Source organism: Equus asinus, chromosome 13 (genome assembly GCF_041296235.1).
Source record: "Equus asinus isolate D_3611 breed Donkey chromosome 13, EquAss-T2T_v2, whole genome shotgun sequence".
Lineage (NCBI taxonomy): Eukaryota > Metazoa > Chordata > Mammalia > Perissodactyla > Equidae > Equus > Equus asinus.
The window spans coordinates 56,656,260-56,672,537 of NC_091802.1; the positions used below are offsets into that span (position 1 = coordinate 56,656,260).

Consider the following 16,278-nt stretch of genomic DNA (forward strand, 5'->3'; position numbering starts at 1 on the left):
CAGTGCCAGAGTAGGGATTAGCCCCATGCTCTCCCCTAAACCCTGGGGCCCCAGTCAGCTGCTGTAATCCCCTCTGTGCCCAGCGTGCCAGGCTGACATTTTACCCTCAGCAGGCAGGGACCAGCTTGGCACTGCCAGAGCCCTGCCAGCTTCCCCCTGCCTGGTGGACTGCGAGGAGGGCGTGGGGGGTTAGGAATCTTTGATAACAACGTTGCATGCTGCCTGGCCACACCTGCTGTGCACCCAGATCTTCCTTGTTCCTGTGCCTGTGGAGGGTCCCTGGGGTGACCGGCTCTGGCGTGGGAACATTGGGGCCCTCGCCCCACAGTCCTGGTAAGTGGGACCCCCAGCCCTGGCTCGCCACCTTCAGGGACAGGAGTACACTGCTTGGGGCTTTGAGACATGGGGAGAGAAGGTGGAGGAGGCAGGACATGTGGAAGCCACAGGGCTTTTTAAGGGAGGGGTGGCCTCCTCTAACAACTGTACATCTGTAGGGTGTCATGGGAGAGGGACAAAAAGTGCCACAGGGGCACAGCTGATGAGCCAGGGGTGGGGCAAGAGGTACGGTAGGCCCTCCATGTCTGCTCTTCCCCAGCCCCGCCCTGTGTGCCCACACCTCAGTCTGCGGCCATCTGGGTAAATGTGGAGGCTCCCTAAGGACTCTCTTTGATTACGGGCTTTTGCTCCAGAGCTGAGGGCTGAAGCTGCCTAAAAAGCTCCCAGCCTCACCATCTTGCACCCAAAGGACTGGAAAGTCTCCCTCTGGGAAGGTAGGGCAAACCACCCCTAGTTGCATTATAAGTGGTCAGCGGAGGTACATGCCCCCTCCTCCCTTGGGCAGCAGTGTCGGGGATGCCCCAGGCTCCATCGAGCACTGCCCACTCCTCCCGCATCTCCTAGGGCTCAGATGCACCCAGAGGGCAGTGAGGCCAGAATGTGGAGGTTTGGAGGGGCTGCTCCGGGAGGTACTTCTGGCTGAGAGGGAAAGGTGGGGAAAGAGCAGCAATGTTGAGAGTCCCCAAGACTGCTCCTGGGGCCAGGCACCTGGGGCATGTGCCCCTCCACTTTGGGGCTGGCCCCACCCCAGATCCAGCTATGAAAGAAGCAAGACGCGCCCTCTTGGGGATGAAGATCAGACCCCTGATTCTCACTGCTCCCCAACAGGTGCTCCGGGGCCTTCCTTGGCTGTCGTGGAGGCTACTTCTGAAGCTGGGGCAACCCAAGGTGGCACCAGCAGCCAGGATGTCCACACAGAGCATCCACTACCTGAAGCCCGTGGCCCTGTGCCTGGCACCTGGGATCCCAGACTCCCCAAGCCGCCACCGGCGCCACACACTCCCTGCCAGCGAGTTTCGCTGCCTCACCCCAGAGGACGCAGCTAGCGTGTTTGAGATTGAGCGTGAGGGTGAGCAGCTTCCACACATGGCCCGGGATGCTGCTGTACTGTGCTGCGGTTGCCCTGTGGGGAGAAGACCCTCACATCTCCTATCCTTGGTGCCTGGGACCCCAGAGTATCAGACAGTTTCCGTGTGTGCGCATGTGCGAATGCGTGTTCAGGAAAGTAGGGGGCGGGAACAACAGCCTTGAATCCCCTGCTTTTCTGTGGGGAAGGTTTGGGGGGTGGGAGACCCCACCCCTGGCATCTGAGCCAATGCTTGGTGTGCAGTGGACAGTGGGCATGTGGCACAGCGACCGCTGAGTCACCCACTCGTGCCTCCTGCCACAGCCTTCATCTCTGTCTCGGGCACGTGCCCCCTGTATCTGGATGAGATCCGGCACTTCCTGACCCTCTGTCCAGAGCTGTCCTTGGGCTGGTTCCAGGAGGGCCGCCTCGTGGCCTTCATCATCGGCTCGCTGTGGGATGAGGAGAGACTCACTCAGGTGAGGGCAGAGTGGGGCTGTGATGACAGGCCCCTGGAAGGCTCTGGAAGAGAGGCCACTGCCTGCTGGCCTCTGGGTTCTCCTGCTCTGGCAAAGGCCAGCCAGATGGGGGTAGAGGAGCCCAGAGGCTGGGATTTCTTCCTCCAGAACCAGAGAGATGAGCACAGGCCTTAGGTCCTCTTCCAGGGTGAGAGAGCCCAGCCCTGTGGGGTCTCAAAGGGCCTCATGGCCAGGGATGCAGCTCCCAATTTGGGGCCTTCCTTGGGTGGAAGGGGAGCCCTGATTGGAGGCACTCAGAGGATACCTGCTATTGGCCCAGGTAGGGGTGGTTTAGGGGATAGGTGTTGGCAGAGGTAACCTGGACTCATGTCCCTTGTTTGCCCCCAGGAATCACTGACGCTGCACAGGCCTGGTGGCCGCACGGCCCACCTGCATGTGCTGGCTGTGCACCACACCTTCCGGCAGCAAGGCAAGGGCTCCATCCTGCTGTGGCGCTACCTGCACCACCTGGGCAGCCAGCCCACCGTGCGCCGGGCCGTGCTCATGTGCGAGGACACACTGGTGCCCTTCTACGAGAGGTTCGGCTTCTACCCTGTGGGCCCGTGCGCCATCACTGTGGGCTCACTCGCCTTCACGGAGCTCCAGTGCTCCCTGCGCAGCCATGCCTCCCTGCGCAGGAACAGCAACTGCTAAACCATGCTGACCACCTGCCCGCTGCCCCGGGGTGCCCATGGCTGGTGATGGAGATGTGGGAAGGCAAGCTGGGGCTCCTACCCAGCCCCAGTGTCCCCTTCCCTGGCCCGGCCTCCCCCAGGTTGGCTGAGCATGAAGGGAGACCAGGTACTGGTGGAGCAGGGAGAGGCGAAAAAAAGGAGATGGGGTGGCTTTTCCCCAGCCCAGCCTGCCCAGCTAGAGCACTAGTGTGCTTCCTCCAGTCTGTCCTCACGAGGGCCTCTGGACCGCCTGCGTTCCAAATTGCCCGAGCTGGGGCTGGATCGGTGAACAGACAGTGGGAGGTGTCCTGCAGCCTTGCCTCAGCTCTTCCCTCCTCAGGAACCGATGGTGGACCGTCTAGGCATGAAGGGGCTCAGCACCAGGGGAGCATCCTCACAGGAGGAGCCCAGCGCTCAGGGGGCTCTTTTTGTCCCCAGCCCCAGGGCTGCCCCTTCTCACCTTCAGCCCTGGAACAGGGGGTAGCCAGGAACAGGGAAGTACAGGGGCCACATCTGGGCTCACCCACCTCCCCAGTCCCTGTGCTGCCCCTCCTCCTCCTCCCAGGCCACAGGCACCCTGGCTCCTCTGTCCACAGTAATAAAGTGGTTGTGCCTATCGCCTTCCGGGTGGCTCCTGGGTGTGGGGTGAAGGGTTGGGGCTTGCCCCCAGCTGCAGTGAATGGACAAGCACTGTGCCTTCCCACCCACAACATCCCTACCAGGGTGGCCCGCCCCTCAGCCCAGCCAGCCCCCTCACTGCCCCTATAAGCACGTGGGGCTGGGGGCCCCCAGGAGTCAAGGGCTTTAACCTGCCCTCTCAAGGGACGTCCTGAGGCCCTCCACGTGACCCCAACCTGGTTTCTGGTCCAACCAAATCCCCCAGAAGTCAACAAGTTTTCCACCGTCCCTTGGACCAAGCCCCTGCCCCTGAGCGCTACCTGGCTGCCCCCAACCCCAAAATAAGGTTCCAGCTTTCATTCTACCTGAGCCCTCAAAAGACAATACTTCCATAAAGAATATCATTTAATACATTTGAGACATCATCCATACAAAGTTAGCGTTACTTTAAAAATTAGGATCATAATATAAACTGGTAAAAAAAAAAAAAAAAAGGGTCTGATTGAACCTTGGGCAGCCCCTGGGAGTGGGTCCTCAGGGTGTCCAGGCAGGAGTGAGGCAGAGGGTGGCGGGGCTGGCTGCCATCAGAACCAGCCCCGTGAGGCAGAACACTGACATGAAGGGAGGGCCGGGAGGGGCTCGAGAGGCAGAGCCCCCGCTAGAGAGAAGGGAAGGCTCCTGGCTTCCTGGTCTCCCTGTGTCTCCCTGCTCCTTCACTGCCCCAGACCAGGCCAAAGCCTCTCCCACAATGTCCAGTCTGGGAGCCTTACAGGCAGGCTCACTAGCTACCGATGAATGTAGGGCTCGTAGGGCAGAGAGAGGAGGAGAAACAGGAAGGGGGCCATGGTGAGGCAGGCTGGGAACCTGATGGGGTCCCTGGAAGGGCTCAGTCGTGGTGAAGGGGAAGGCACCAGTGGAAGCTGAGGTGGGAGACTGCCAGCAGCCTGAGGACCCTGAGAAGAAAGATGCCCACTCCCAGGAGGTGGTCCCAACTGCAGGGGAGCCAGGGGAGAGGGCAGGAAGTCAGGGCCTGGGCCCCGAGCTGCAGAGAAGCATGTGCTCGGAGTGTCCCCCAGCCTGGGCCACGGACACACAGACCTGAGGAAGGATCCTCACTCCCCCAGGGAACCCGCCTGCGTGACTGTCTCCCATGGAGTCAGGGAGCACCTGGGCCCCCAGCGGTGGGTCTCGAGAGTGTGGGGTGGGGTGCTCTGCAGACAGCAGCCCGTCCCAGGCACAGTCCCTGTGTCAGTGGCACTCTGTGGGCAGCAGCCGCGGCCCGGCCCTGCCGGGCAGGCGGTCAGTGCAGCACCTGGTCCAGCTCGTACTTCTCACAGAAGCGGCTGGTGAAGGGGAAGCAGGTGAGGTACTCGATCCAGGGCCAGTTGATGGGGTAGACATACAGCCAGATGACGAGCGAGGCGAAGAGGCCAGCAAAGACCAGCAGCGACACCAGGATGAGGGCGCGCTTGCGGTACTTGTCGCTGGTGCCGAAGGTGATGTAGGGCAGAAAGGCGAAGGCAAGCAGCAGGCCGCTGAGGAAGCCGAAGATGTGGGCAATGTTGTCGATCCAGGGCAGGAGGCCGCAGATGAACAGGAAGAGCACGATGGCCGACAGGTTCAGGAAGGCCTTCCAGGGCCGCTCCAGCAGCTGCCAGCTCTGGAAGAGCTCCACGAAGAGGCAGGCGAGGAGGCCGAACTGCGAGCCGGCTGGGCCCACCTGGGGTGGGTGGGGGGGGACATGCGTGATGTCCAGGTACCAGGTTGGAAGCCTTTGTAGGGAGCCCTGGGTACAGCTGGCTGGAGCACCAGGACCTGGGTCATCCCATCTGGGAGCCCCTCCCAGGGGTGGGGGCCCCAAAGCTGAGGGGCCAGGGGTCAGCTAGAGCTGCCAGACCAAAGTGGGCTTGTTCCACCCATCCTTTCAGCAAACACTGAGCCCCTACTGTGTCCCTGGTGCAATAAGTACGACAAACAAGACTCTCCAGGGTGCATACAGTGGGGACAGGCACTGAACAAGCCAACAGTGTTAAGCTGATCAAAAAACTGCCGTTTCTGTGGGTCAACAATGGTCACATGGCAATTTCATAGGCTCAACCTATGGATATGTGACGTGGGGGCAGGCAGTGGTCATGGTTGTGAAGAGAAATGAGGCAGAGAAGAGGAACAGAGTGAAAAACAGGGTCCGGCAAGGTCTTTCTGGAGGTGATGTCTTAGCATGACTCAGGGGCATCGCTGCTCCTCGTGCCCGGGGATTAAAGGATCGGCCAATAAGCTCCCAGCTTAGCTGTCCATCTGCTATCGAGCCCAGCATGGGAGGGGCCGTGTGTCGCTCTGGCAGACCCCAGGTGGGAGGGGTGGAGAGCAGTAGAGCTGGCCCTCCCTGCCCCATCCTCCGAGTCCCTACCTCTGCCCGGTACGGGAGGAAGATGGCACTGGCGAGATTGCCAGTGATGCCGCTGAGGATGAAGATGATGGCAATGCGGTGCCAGCCGGCCAGCTTCTCCAGGTCCCGCAGGATGGTCATTTGGAAGACCACAGACACAAGGCAGTGCACCACGCTGAGGTGGGGGACACACCAGGCATCAGCCTTCCCACATCTGCCCACAGTCACCAGCCAGCACTTCAGGAGCAATGGGTCTGGGAGGTTGTGCCAGCTGTGCTCTAGCCCAGGGGCCTCTTCTGGGGGGTCCAGGTGAGCAGCCACTACAGGGATCTGGGGCACATGGAGCGAGAAGCCTCTTACCCAGCATGGAGGAACAGAGACAGCCAGAGCCTGTAGAACTGATCTGGGACCTCAGGGTTGAGGAAGGGCAGCAGCCCACACACCTCATCCAAGCAGTGCACCTGGAGGCAAGCACGGTGTGGTCAGTGCCTGGGACCTGGCTTGGCTAGAGGCCCGCTGTGGGGGCAGAGCCCGATACCGGCCGCAGGAGGGAAAGCATGAGGCCCAGCTCCAGTAGGCCGCACACCTGGCTTCTTACGCCCAGGGCACCACAGGCCCCTCCTCACCTGGGAGCAGAGCGTAGCCTCTTCGTGGAAATAGCCGTGCATGAACTCACAGTATTCCCGAGTGGTGATCTCACAGCTGGGGGGATGGAGAGGCAAGGGGGCACATCAGGGCCCTGGGTACCCCTGCCCACCTCGCCCAGAGCCCCGTGCCTAGCCACAGGAGGACTCACTGGCAGGAAGGGGGTGCCCCTCTGCAGAGACTCTGGCTCTAGGGCAAGCCCCCCTTCATCCTGCTCAAACCGCGGGCGGCCCCCAGAGTGGGGGGAGAGGACATCAGCCAGGGTGTGTGTGGTGGAGGAGGAACACAGGAAGCTCTGGGCAGGGTGCCTGGGCCAGCTCACCTGCCCTTGGTGCCGATGCAGCAGGGGCGGCCTCTGATCTGGCAGTCTATGTGCAGGAAGCCTGTGCGGTTACTCCTGGACTGCTCCGTGCAGATCTGCCAGATGGGGCACCAATAGCAGGGTGGGCCTGTGCGGTGGCAGGCGCCCCCTCTCCACCCTCGCCAGACCACTCTCTGCCCCAGACACTCACTGGCCACTTGGTGATATCATCGGGCCAGATGTGGGCACCGCTGGAGGCCGGCTCCTCACAGGTTCTGGAGGCAGAGGTCAAAGGGGGCAAAATGAGGGGCTGTGGAACCCCTAGCCTACCACACCAACCCGCCAGCATCCCTGTGGGCACCACAGACAACAGGATACTCCACCCCACCTTCTCGGACAGCCCAGCCACAGGCTGCCCTTGGACTGTACCTGGGGTCCTGGTGGCACACAGCCCCTGACGTCCGCTTCTGGCCCAGATCAGACTTGTCCATGGGGGGCCCTGTATCGTCCTGCCACTTGACAAAAGTAGCCAAAGTCTCCTAGAGGATGGAGGCAGGCCAGTCATGCCAGGACAAGGCCACCCCCACTGCAGTGGGCGGGGGACCCTCCAAGACAAGGGCTCTTCCCACGTCCCAGGGCTCAGGCCCATCCGCTAGACCCCCACTCCCACGTTCCTGAGACCTAGCTTTCACTTTTCCGGGGCTGGGGAGGTTGACACCTTCCCTGTGCTGGGCTGCGTATAGGGGTATGTGGGGCTGGGGAGGCATGTGGGGCCAGGGAGGGGTGTGGGGCTGGGGAGGGCAGGAGAAGGAAGAGGGAATGTGGTCACTGCCCTTGAAGGGCCCCTCCCCCAGGCCAGGGCAAGCAGAGATGCTGCAGGGGACCAGAGTAGGGCTGGCAGGGGTTACAGGGCCCAGGGTGAACGGCCCCTGGCCCCACCGAGCAGTCCTTCCGCTGGGTCTGGATGCAGCCTGAGTGGTCATTCTGGACGCAGCAGCCTGAGTCCCGCTCCAGATCTCGCTCCCGCAGCACCAGTTGCTCAATCTGCCTGTCCTTCCGGATGCAGGGCGAGAACTTGGCTCCCAGGTGGATCAAGTCAATCTAGGGGGGTGGGGGGGGGAGAGAAGGAGGAAGCCGGGAATGAGACCTGGTGGCTCTGTTGAGTCTCCCCTGAGGGTCCCCTGATGAGGGGGGCTAACCCCCTCCCTGCCCAGCTGGGGGCGACGGGGCCCATGGGCTCCCTGCTGAGATGCTGTCCCCGCCTGGGCCCCTCACCGAGCTGGGGCCGATCCAGAAGTTCTCCTGCTGGATGTACTTCACGCTCTCATACACACCTTTGTTCCTGAGCACCTGGTGCAGAGGTGGAAGGAAGGGGGTCAGGGGTTTCCCCGGCCCAGGGTAGGGTCCGCAGGAAGGGGTCAAGGGGCAAAGCCACAAGGAGTCCAGAGCACCCTCCTGCTTGGGCCAGGTGGTTGCCATGGGAGGGATTCAGGGGCCCAGGATGCTGAAGTCTCTCAGGGGGCTGGGACCCTCATGGTGGAGCCCCACTTCCGTAGCCGACTCACCAGCTGAGTGGTGACGTGCTGGGCAAAACCCACGGGCGCGATGCCATACGTGCAAATCACCAGCAGCGTGATGATGATGTGGACAAAAGTCAGCCAGTAGGTGAAGTAGGGCCTGCGGCAGAGGCCTCAGGTCAGCAGAGCCAAGCTCACCTCCTGACCCTCCGCCCTGCTGAGCCCAGCCACTCCCTGCCCTCACCAGCTCTCTACCCTCCATTTCTACTCCCTGCCAACTCATCTTTCACCACGGTGACTTTTGAAATGCACCGCTACACGTCTCTTTTCCAGCTTAAATACCTTCGACAGCTTCCTACTGCCCTTGGGACAAAGTCTGACACTGCCCCCTCCTGCTGGCTGCAAGGCCTTGCTGTGCCTCCCCACCTCCCCGGCCTCTTTCCTCTTCTCTTGCAGTTCCTGGAACACACCCTGCTCCCTGCAGCCTCAGTGCCTTTGCACATGATGTTTACGCTGCCTGGGATACTCTTCCCGTCTCTCTTCACCCAGCCAACTGTTGTTCATCATCCTGACTATATCCCGCCCCACCAGCTGGTCACTTCCACTCTGTTCTCTTTCTCCTGGACATCCACCACACCTGTTAGTACTTTTATGTAATTTGGGGTCCAATGTCTATCAGGTTGCTGCCAAGTGTGCATCATATGATGCATATGCATCATACTGCCCCTCCTCAATCCTCCAGCTACCCCTGAGGTCTTTGCGCATGTCCTCTCCTAGTCCCCTCATTCACAGTCACAGCTTCTAACTGTCCCCTGACACCCCCCCCCCCACCCCCGCTCCATGCCGTTGGAGCTCTGTTCCAGGGCCTGTATGGTGGCACTCAAGAAATGCTTGCTGACTGACTGCTGTCTGGGAGCCTGGCTGAGGATGCAGGCCAAGAAAGTGGGGAGGGTGGAGAGGAGGCAGCAAGTACCCAAGGACCCTTCCCAGGTGATGTTCTTGCTCAAAGGGGACCCTGAGGACCCGTCCCTGCTCTCCTGACCCACAGCAGGTGCTCACCAAACGCTTGCTGAGTGAAGAAGGGGCACTTCAGGAAGGCCCAGGGGAGCATGGAGGCTCCCAGCCCCTCTCCTCTCCACCTACCCAAGGGGTTCGCGAGAGTGGTGCCAACACCCCACTCTCACGGGGTAGGGGGCGGGCAGCACTGGCCGCCACGCCCGCCCGCTCACCGGTGGCTGTCGAAGCTCTCCAGCTGCCGCTGCACGGTGCTGCTGATGCTGCGACGGTAGCTGCGGTTCAGCCAGTTGCCCACCACGCCCAGGCCGTAGTGCCGCTTCTTCCGGTCGAAGGCAAAGTGCTTCACCTTGGAGGCGATGCGCTTGCCACGCCTGGCCGCGGGGCCCGGGGCTGGACCGTGCTCCTTCCTGGTGGGGATGGGGGCTCTCAGACTGTGCCACCTCCGCACATCCCAGAATGGGGCTTGGGAGGGACCTGCAGTCTGGGGAAGCCCCCAGGCGGGTCACTGGGCTCCAGGGAGCCCTTGCCCCATTGTGCTGCCTCCCTCCACCTAGAGGAGGGACCACCCAGAACTCACAGAGGGATCTGCAACCCATCAGGGGAGAGCGGGGAGGCTGAGCGTGGGATCGCCCGGAAGTAGCTGGCAGAGAGTGGGGGAGACTCAAACACATCATCGGGCATGGAGCTCATTTCTTCCTGGGGTGGGGGTGGATTGGGGGACAAAAAAACAGCCAGTGTGAGGAGTCACTGTCCCAAATACTGCTCCCAACAGCTCAATTCAAAGGCAGGACAAGGCTGGACGGACAGGCTCTTTGGGAGGGAAGTGGAAGCCACGTGTCTGTTGGCACCCAGCCCCACCCACAGGTCCTTGCTCTGCCCAACAGAAAGATGGGGTCCCAGGCGCTCCACGAGGTGGCACTTCCCACCCCGCCAATGGGTCTTTGGCTTTCTCAGGGGCTCTGTCAGAGCATGATCGAGGCCTGGTCATCTCTCCTAGCTCCCAGTCCAGCCAGTCTCCCCAACCCCAAGGGCCCATACCCCATGCTTGCCTTACTAAAAAACGAAGAGTCAAACGTGTCTGCCCCATCGACCACATCCTCCTCCAGGGAGCTGGGGTAAGCAAAGCTGCATTTGACCACCCGGCACCGTTGTCCCGTGGCATCTAGCACCGAGCGCCCCTGTGACAGGGCAGAGGCACGAGCATCAGGCCCGGCTCCAGCACCCCCACCCCTCAACACCAAAGGAATCATCAAGCCCATCCTGGGGGCAGCGTCTTGGGAGGTGGGAGCCCGCCCAGAGCATGGAGCGTCTGAGGGAGAAGGCCAGGCACAGGGCACCCTCTTCTCCCTAGCCCTGAACGCATCCCTCTCTCCATGGTTTGCTATCTTCTCCCTGGTGACCTCCTGGCCTCTGGCTTGGCAGCTGACACCCCATCACTCACCCTGCACCCTTACAACCGAGGCTCGGGCCATCTCTCCCCAGGGCCAGCTTCTCAGCACAGCACACCACGACCCTGCCCACCTTTCTGACTCCACCTCCTGCTACTCCTCTTGGGACCACACCTCACTAAAGCCACATCAAACCACCTGCTGCTCCCCCAAAGTGCCAGGCCCCCTTCCTACCTCCAGGGCTCTGTATAGGCTGTTTCCTTCCTTCCTTTCCTGGAGAACTTTCCTGATTTTTCTGAGTCAGCTCAAAGGCCTTCCCTGGCACCAGCCCCTTTCCAGAGGCGAGATGGGGCAGTACCTCCTCTGGGTGGGCCCCCCAACACTTCTCACACTGAATGGTGACATGTGCCCTCACCTGGGCTGGGGGCTCTTCCAAGGCAGTGACACTGGCCCGTTTCACTCTGCAGCCCCCGTGCCCAGCACGTAATAGGGGCTTGGTGAACACAGGTGAATGAGTGGTGACCACATTTCATGTCCTACATTCCCAGCTTATGAGACGGTGTAGAAACCAGCTTCCCAAACCAGGGAGAATTGGGACTACAAGGAAGTGGGCCTGGCTGCTGGGCCCCTCTCTCTGCCCAGGGGTCCCGGTGCATCCACTACCCTTGGCACAGAGGGAGACACCTGAGTGAACTCCTGGGGATGCTTTGAGGAGAGGGAGGGAGGAGGGAGGCAGGGATGAGGGGAGAGAGAGGAGGAAGGGAGGCTGGGCAGAGGTGGGGAAGGCATGCTCACCTTGAGGAGGGCGGCAGCAGCTTGAAAGCTCATGTGGGCCACAGACATCCTCTTGCGGCGGGGCAGGTGGGAATAGCCAGAGCGAACGCTGGTGAAGGAGGTGAGGGACAGGACCCCAGGGGTTAATGGTGGGTGTGGGGCATGGGGCCGGTCCACCTCGTCTGGGTGGCGGAATGCCCGTCCTCGGGCCAGTGGATCCACAATCTGAAAGAGAGCCGGGGAGGGAGGAGCTGAGCAGAGCTGGTCGGGCCCCGGGGCGAAGTTGCCTGCATCCCCTCAACCCCCGATGGAGCTCACCTTGGGCATCTTGCAGGGTTTTGGAGACTCAGTGCCCTGGAAGGAAGGCACCTCCTGGCTGGGGAGCTCCAGGTCCCTCTGGCACGAGGCCTTGAGGCGGCCGTAGCGCACGCTGCAGTGGTGCAGGCTCCGGCGTTGCCAGTGCTGCCGCTTCACCTCCCAGTCGCCGCTGACCCCAAACCACTGGGCCGTGCCCCTGCGGGAGCAGACAGAGAGCAAACAGGTGTGTGGACGCTGATGCAGCTATGGTGAGAGCGTGACAGGGCACACGCACTGTGCGGTTGTGTGTCTGCAGGGGAGGTGAGGTGAGAGGTGACAGTGCTCCTGTGCATGCAGGGGAAGTGATGTGAGAGGTAACATGAGAGGTGATGGTGCAGATGTGTGCAGGGGAGGTGACAGGGCACGTGTGCATGCAAGAGAGGTGACATAAGGTGACAGCGCAGGTGTGTGCAGGGGAATGGATGTGAGAGGTGACAGTGCCCGTGTGCATGCAGGGAGGGGACAGGGCATGTGTGGGTGCAGTGAGAGGGGCAGATCAGCTTCCCCGTGAGCACCCTGGTTCAGTACCCAGTGACCAGATGAGCAGGGGCGGATTAAAGTCCAGAGCATGAGGAGCTGGGCTGGGAAGGCCTCCTGGAGCCACTCTGAGGGGCAGTGGTCCACCCCCCAGCTCCTGGAACTCCTTCAGCCTCCACACTATGACTTTCTACAAGGCAAATATCCCCTTTGGGCCTCAGTTTCCCACCTGTAACATGGTATTCGATTCTCACGTTCCACCCCTGCAGGGAGATGCTGCTCATTATGCCTCCCTTCTCCTTTTAGAAATGGGACTCAGAGCCAGGCCCAGCAAATGCCCATGTGCCAAGAATCTACAGGGCCCTGGGGGGTGGCCGGGCACGATGCTCACTTGCGGATGCTCTGGGACAGGGAGGCCTGGCGGCGGAAGCCAGGGCGCTTCTCCGAGCTGCCCTCCTGCCATCGTCCTCGTGGCTCCTGGAGGCTGACACTCTTCAAGTAGGCAGGATTCCTGGGCCTCTGTGGGGAGGTGGGAGGCAGGACAGGCTGTGACTTCACAGAGCCCAGATCCTGGGTTTGGCTCCCAACATGAAAACCCCGAGAGAACAGACGTCAACCCCGATCGACACCCCAAGCTGCTTTCATTCCGAACGTAAAGTCACCATTTTCTAATGATTTTCAGCGAACCCTAGCACGCATGTCCCTAACTCCCTATCTTGTGCTCCCTCGTCACGCCGTGACGCTCTCGCCCATTTGTGTATGTTGGAGTGAGCGGGTGGCCCCAGCACAGCTCCCTTTTGTGCCCGGGCTGAGCGGGAAGCCCACGCTGCTTCAAGCCCAGTTTCAATGAGCTCTTTATGGAGCGATGGTCCGGACTGTCGGAAACTTTGATTCATTTCTATTCTCCCACAGGAAGCAGGCACTGCAAGGTCAGCCTGCTGATGCTGAAGATGTGCTGTGCCCGCTCACCCACATCACAGACCGCCCACACCCACCAAAGGGCCTGGGCCTGGGGGGCAATGGAAACAACCAGTTCCCAGGTGGGACTAGCAAGCTTTTCTCAAGGAAAGCATTTCCTGTTCTCCCTGGACCGCCATGAGACAGAGCTCCCGAGTTCAGGGCCCAGTCTCTGAGACGTTCGGGGCCAGGAAGAAGGGGCACAGGCCTAAGTCAGGGGCTACCCAGGCAGCTGTGCCTCCTCTGGGAAGTGGAACCGTCTGAAAGGCGTCGTGTGGGCACAGCTGTCACCTGTGGCAGGGCAGCAAGCCCCCAGGCCGCCCCTTACCTGGGGCAGCATGCTGGTCTGCTCGCTAGGGGTCGGGGTCTCAGGCGGTGGGATGGTGATGGACAGGTTGGGCGGCTTCCGGCTCTGCAGGCGGCTGCTAGACACAGAGGAGATGCTCTCGCCATTCTTGTCAGCACATGCCATGGTGGGCAGGGGGGCAGCGGGGCTGGAATGGAGACAGGGAGAGGAGGCATGAGTGTGTCGAGAGGTAGCAGGACCCGAGGGGACGCGGGGACCCTGGTGCGAGGGCAGGCAGCCCAGACTGAAAACAACCTGCCAAAAGTTGGTTCAAACCTAATTCTGGACACTGAACCATGTAGCAGAGACTGAATGTGGGCTGAGTGAGGCACTGAGAGATCTATTTCTGTCCCTCATTTGCATTCTAGGACAGTAGGGGTCTGGGAGGTCCCCAACCAGGTGGAAAACCTGGTTGCATTTCTGGTCTCTCTGCTTCAGGCAAGGGCCACACCCAGAAAGGAGCATGAGGGCCAAGGATGTGGGGATGCCACCTCGTCAACCTGCCCCCAGCAGGCTAGGGGACCAGAGAGACAAACAGCCCTGCCACTGTCCCTGAGGCAGAGCTTGGGGTGCACCCAGACACAAATAAGGGGCCCACGTCTGTGCAAGGAGCAGGCAGTTCTTGGAGGAGTCCCTGGACTGTAGGCGAGAAAGTGGTGGCTCAGCCCAATTCCCAGACAGATGAGAAAGCACCGTGCCAGTCCCTGTCCCATGTGGCTGCCTGGTTCCTTTTTCAAGGGTAACTGAAACTACCACCTGTCTGGTACTTTTTGCTTTTCACAGAGGAAAAATATGTTATCTTAATCATAAAAGTGATATATGCTCATTGAAAAAACAAAAGACTCAGAAGACTATAAAGCAGAAAGTGAACGGGTGGCCCGCCTGTCACCCCTCCAGGGAAGAGTTCAGTGTGCATATCCTTCCAGGTGCCTCTCTGCACCTGGAAAAGGACACTCGTACTTACAATCTTACACACACTCACACCTTTTCTTCTATAGCACGGACATCTCTCCCTGCCAACACATACAGAGAAATCTACCTTATCTTTCCTGACTGCAAAGACTTGACTGAGTGGAATGTACCCAGATTTACTTGACTCCAGACGGACAGTTGTCTAGGATGTTTCTGGCATCTTAGACTAGTGTCCAGTGTTAAGGGACACCCTCACCTATACCATATGTGCTGGTCCCAGTATTAGCATCAGACAAAGCTCCAGAAGGGGAATTGCTGAGTTGAAGAGTAGGTGCAACTGGAATCTCAATGGATCTTGCCAAATGGCCCTGCCAAGAGGAGGTGGCAATTGACCCCACCTATCATTTGCATAAATCGAGGGCTTTTCCACTCTTGCTCAGGCCGCCACCCCCCACTTCCCCTTTGACCCCCAGAATTAACACTCTCTGCTTGTTCTGCTCTCTTCATTTCATCGCTGGCGCCTGCCCCGTGACCTTTTTCTTGCTAGATGCCTTAGCTACTTCCTCTCCTCACTTCCCAAGGCTGCCGGGGCAGTGTTGGTTTCTCCTCCTCCTCAAAGGAGGCCACGGACTCCACGCCCACATCCGAGGCGGGTGATGACCCTGGGTGTGCACCAACAGGGAGGCTCACATGGAGCCTTCCAGCCAAGGGCACATGGGGCCCAGCTCTGGGACGGCTGGGCAGAGCAGCACCACCTTCGCTCCCAGTCTGTCCCTATCCTCCCCTTTCACCCGGCCCCCAGCAGAGCCACCATCTTGTCTCACCGGTAGGATCACAGCAGTATCCTGACTCCTCTACCTGCTGGCCCTCGAGCCCCCAGCCCCATGACCATTCTCCACACAGCAGCAGAATCACACGATGTCCCTCCCTGGTCAACAGTGTTCCAAGGTTTCCTGTTCTCACTTAAAATAAAGTGCAGACTTCTCACTGGGGCCTCTGGGCCGCACGTGGCTTCATCGCCTCGTTGCCCCCACTGCCCACTCAGCCACTCTGGGCCCCTCCTGCCTTACACCCACTAAGCTCTGCTGGAAGGTGCTGGGGGCTGTGGTCAAAAGTGCAGAATGGAGCCAAGCGGCCTCGGCCTGACCTGCACACGGGCCTGCACTTGACCACGGGCCACCCAAGTCCTCACCTAGGACAGGGGAATAACTTCCTCCTCGGAGTGGCGTCCTGAGCATCAAATGAGTGAACATGTGACAGAGGCAATGTGTCCGCACAAACTTGTTCAGGAACATTCACAGCACCATGTTCATCAGAGCCAAAAGGTGGAGACAACCCAGATGCCCATCAATAGGCAAATGGATAAACGAAATGTGCTATAGCCACACAATGGAATATTACTCAGCCACAAACAGAAGAGACGCACTGTCACACGCTGCCATGTGGATGAACCTTGAGAATGCTATGCCAAGTGAAAGAAGCCAAATACAAAAGACCACATCCTACGGGAGTCCTTACATATGTAAGTCCAGAATACGCAAATCTACAGACAGAAGTAGACCAGTGGTTGCTTAGGGCTGGGGAAGGAACACTGGGGTGAAGGGGGAGGGAACAGCTAAAGGGCGTGGGTTTCATTCTGAGGGGATGAAAATGTTCGAAAGTTGACTGTGGTGATGGTTACACATACCTGTGAACGGACCAAATACCACTGAATTGTACACTTTTAAGTAGATGGATTCTATGGTTATGTGAATTATATCTCAATAAAGCTGTTGTTCCATAAATGTTGAGTCACTGCTCATATTGGTCACTGAGTCTCCAGATCAGATCATCACACAGTGGAGCAGGTGGTTCCTTCTTGTCACTCTGGTCCCAGCTCGAGAGCCACCTCCTCCAAGGAGCCTTCCCTGACTTCCTGAAGCAACCCGTGCCCCTCGCTCCATGTCTCTCCCTCACTTCACCCTAATCACCTCCCTCTCTGCCCTCTTT

General features: G+C 59.9%; 2 protein-coding genes across 6 annotated transcripts in view; one reads left to right on the forward strand and one right to left on the reverse strand.

Annotated features, from left to right (window-relative positions):
- AANAT (aralkylamine N-acetyltransferase) lies at positions 1-3,212 on the forward strand. Of its 2 annotated transcripts, none has more exons than XM_044745273.2 (4): positions 1-333; positions 1,165-1,405; positions 1,727-1,881; positions 2,269-3,212. In XM_044745273.2, exons 2-4 carry the CDS (start codon positions 1,243-1,245, stop codon positions 2,572-2,574), a joined length of 624 nt encoding a protein of 207 aa, XP_044601208.1. In that variant the 5' UTR covers positions 1-333; positions 1,165-1,242; the 3' UTR covers positions 2,575-3,212. The 2 variants fall into 2 exon arrangements, with proteins under 2 accessions (XP_044601208.1, XP_070339773.1); XM_070483672.1 differs by lacking the exon at positions 1-333 and adding an exon at positions 621-770.
- RHBDF2 (rhomboid 5 homolog 2) overlaps positions 2,598-16,278 on the reverse strand; it is a 26,233-nt gene continuing 12,552 nt past the window's right edge. For all 4 annotated transcript variants that reach the window (XM_070483669.1, XM_044745271.2, XM_044745272.2 and 1 more), the window contains 17 exons: positions 13,360-13,525; positions 12,466-12,593; positions 11,559-11,754; positions 11,262-11,465; positions 10,128-10,256; positions 9,656-9,774; positions 9,291-9,485; positions 8,110-8,221; positions 7,820-7,894; positions 7,484-7,645; positions 6,974-7,083; positions 6,756-6,819; positions 6,566-6,660; positions 6,225-6,300; positions 5,959-6,059; positions 5,620-5,773; positions 2,598-4,932 (listed from right to left, as the gene is read on the reverse strand). In XM_070483669.1, the coding sequence (XP_070339770.1) occupies positions 4,513-4,932; positions 5,620-5,773; positions 5,959-6,059; positions 6,225-6,300; positions 6,566-6,660; positions 6,756-6,819; positions 6,974-7,083; positions 7,484-7,645; positions 7,820-7,894; positions 8,110-8,221; positions 9,291-9,485; positions 9,656-9,774; positions 10,128-10,256; positions 11,262-11,465; positions 11,559-11,754; positions 12,466-12,593; positions 13,360-13,503 (2,484 nt within the window). In that variant the 5' untranslated portion in view covers positions 13,504-13,525 and the 3' untranslated portion in view covers positions 2,598-4,512. The remainder of the gene's footprint in view (positions 4,933-5,619; positions 5,774-5,958; positions 6,060-6,224; positions 6,301-6,565; positions 6,661-6,755; positions 6,820-6,973; positions 7,084-7,483; positions 7,646-7,819; positions 7,895-8,109; positions 8,222-9,290; positions 9,486-9,655; positions 9,775-10,127; positions 10,257-11,261; positions 11,466-11,558; positions 11,755-12,465; positions 12,594-13,359; positions 13,526-16,278) is intronic.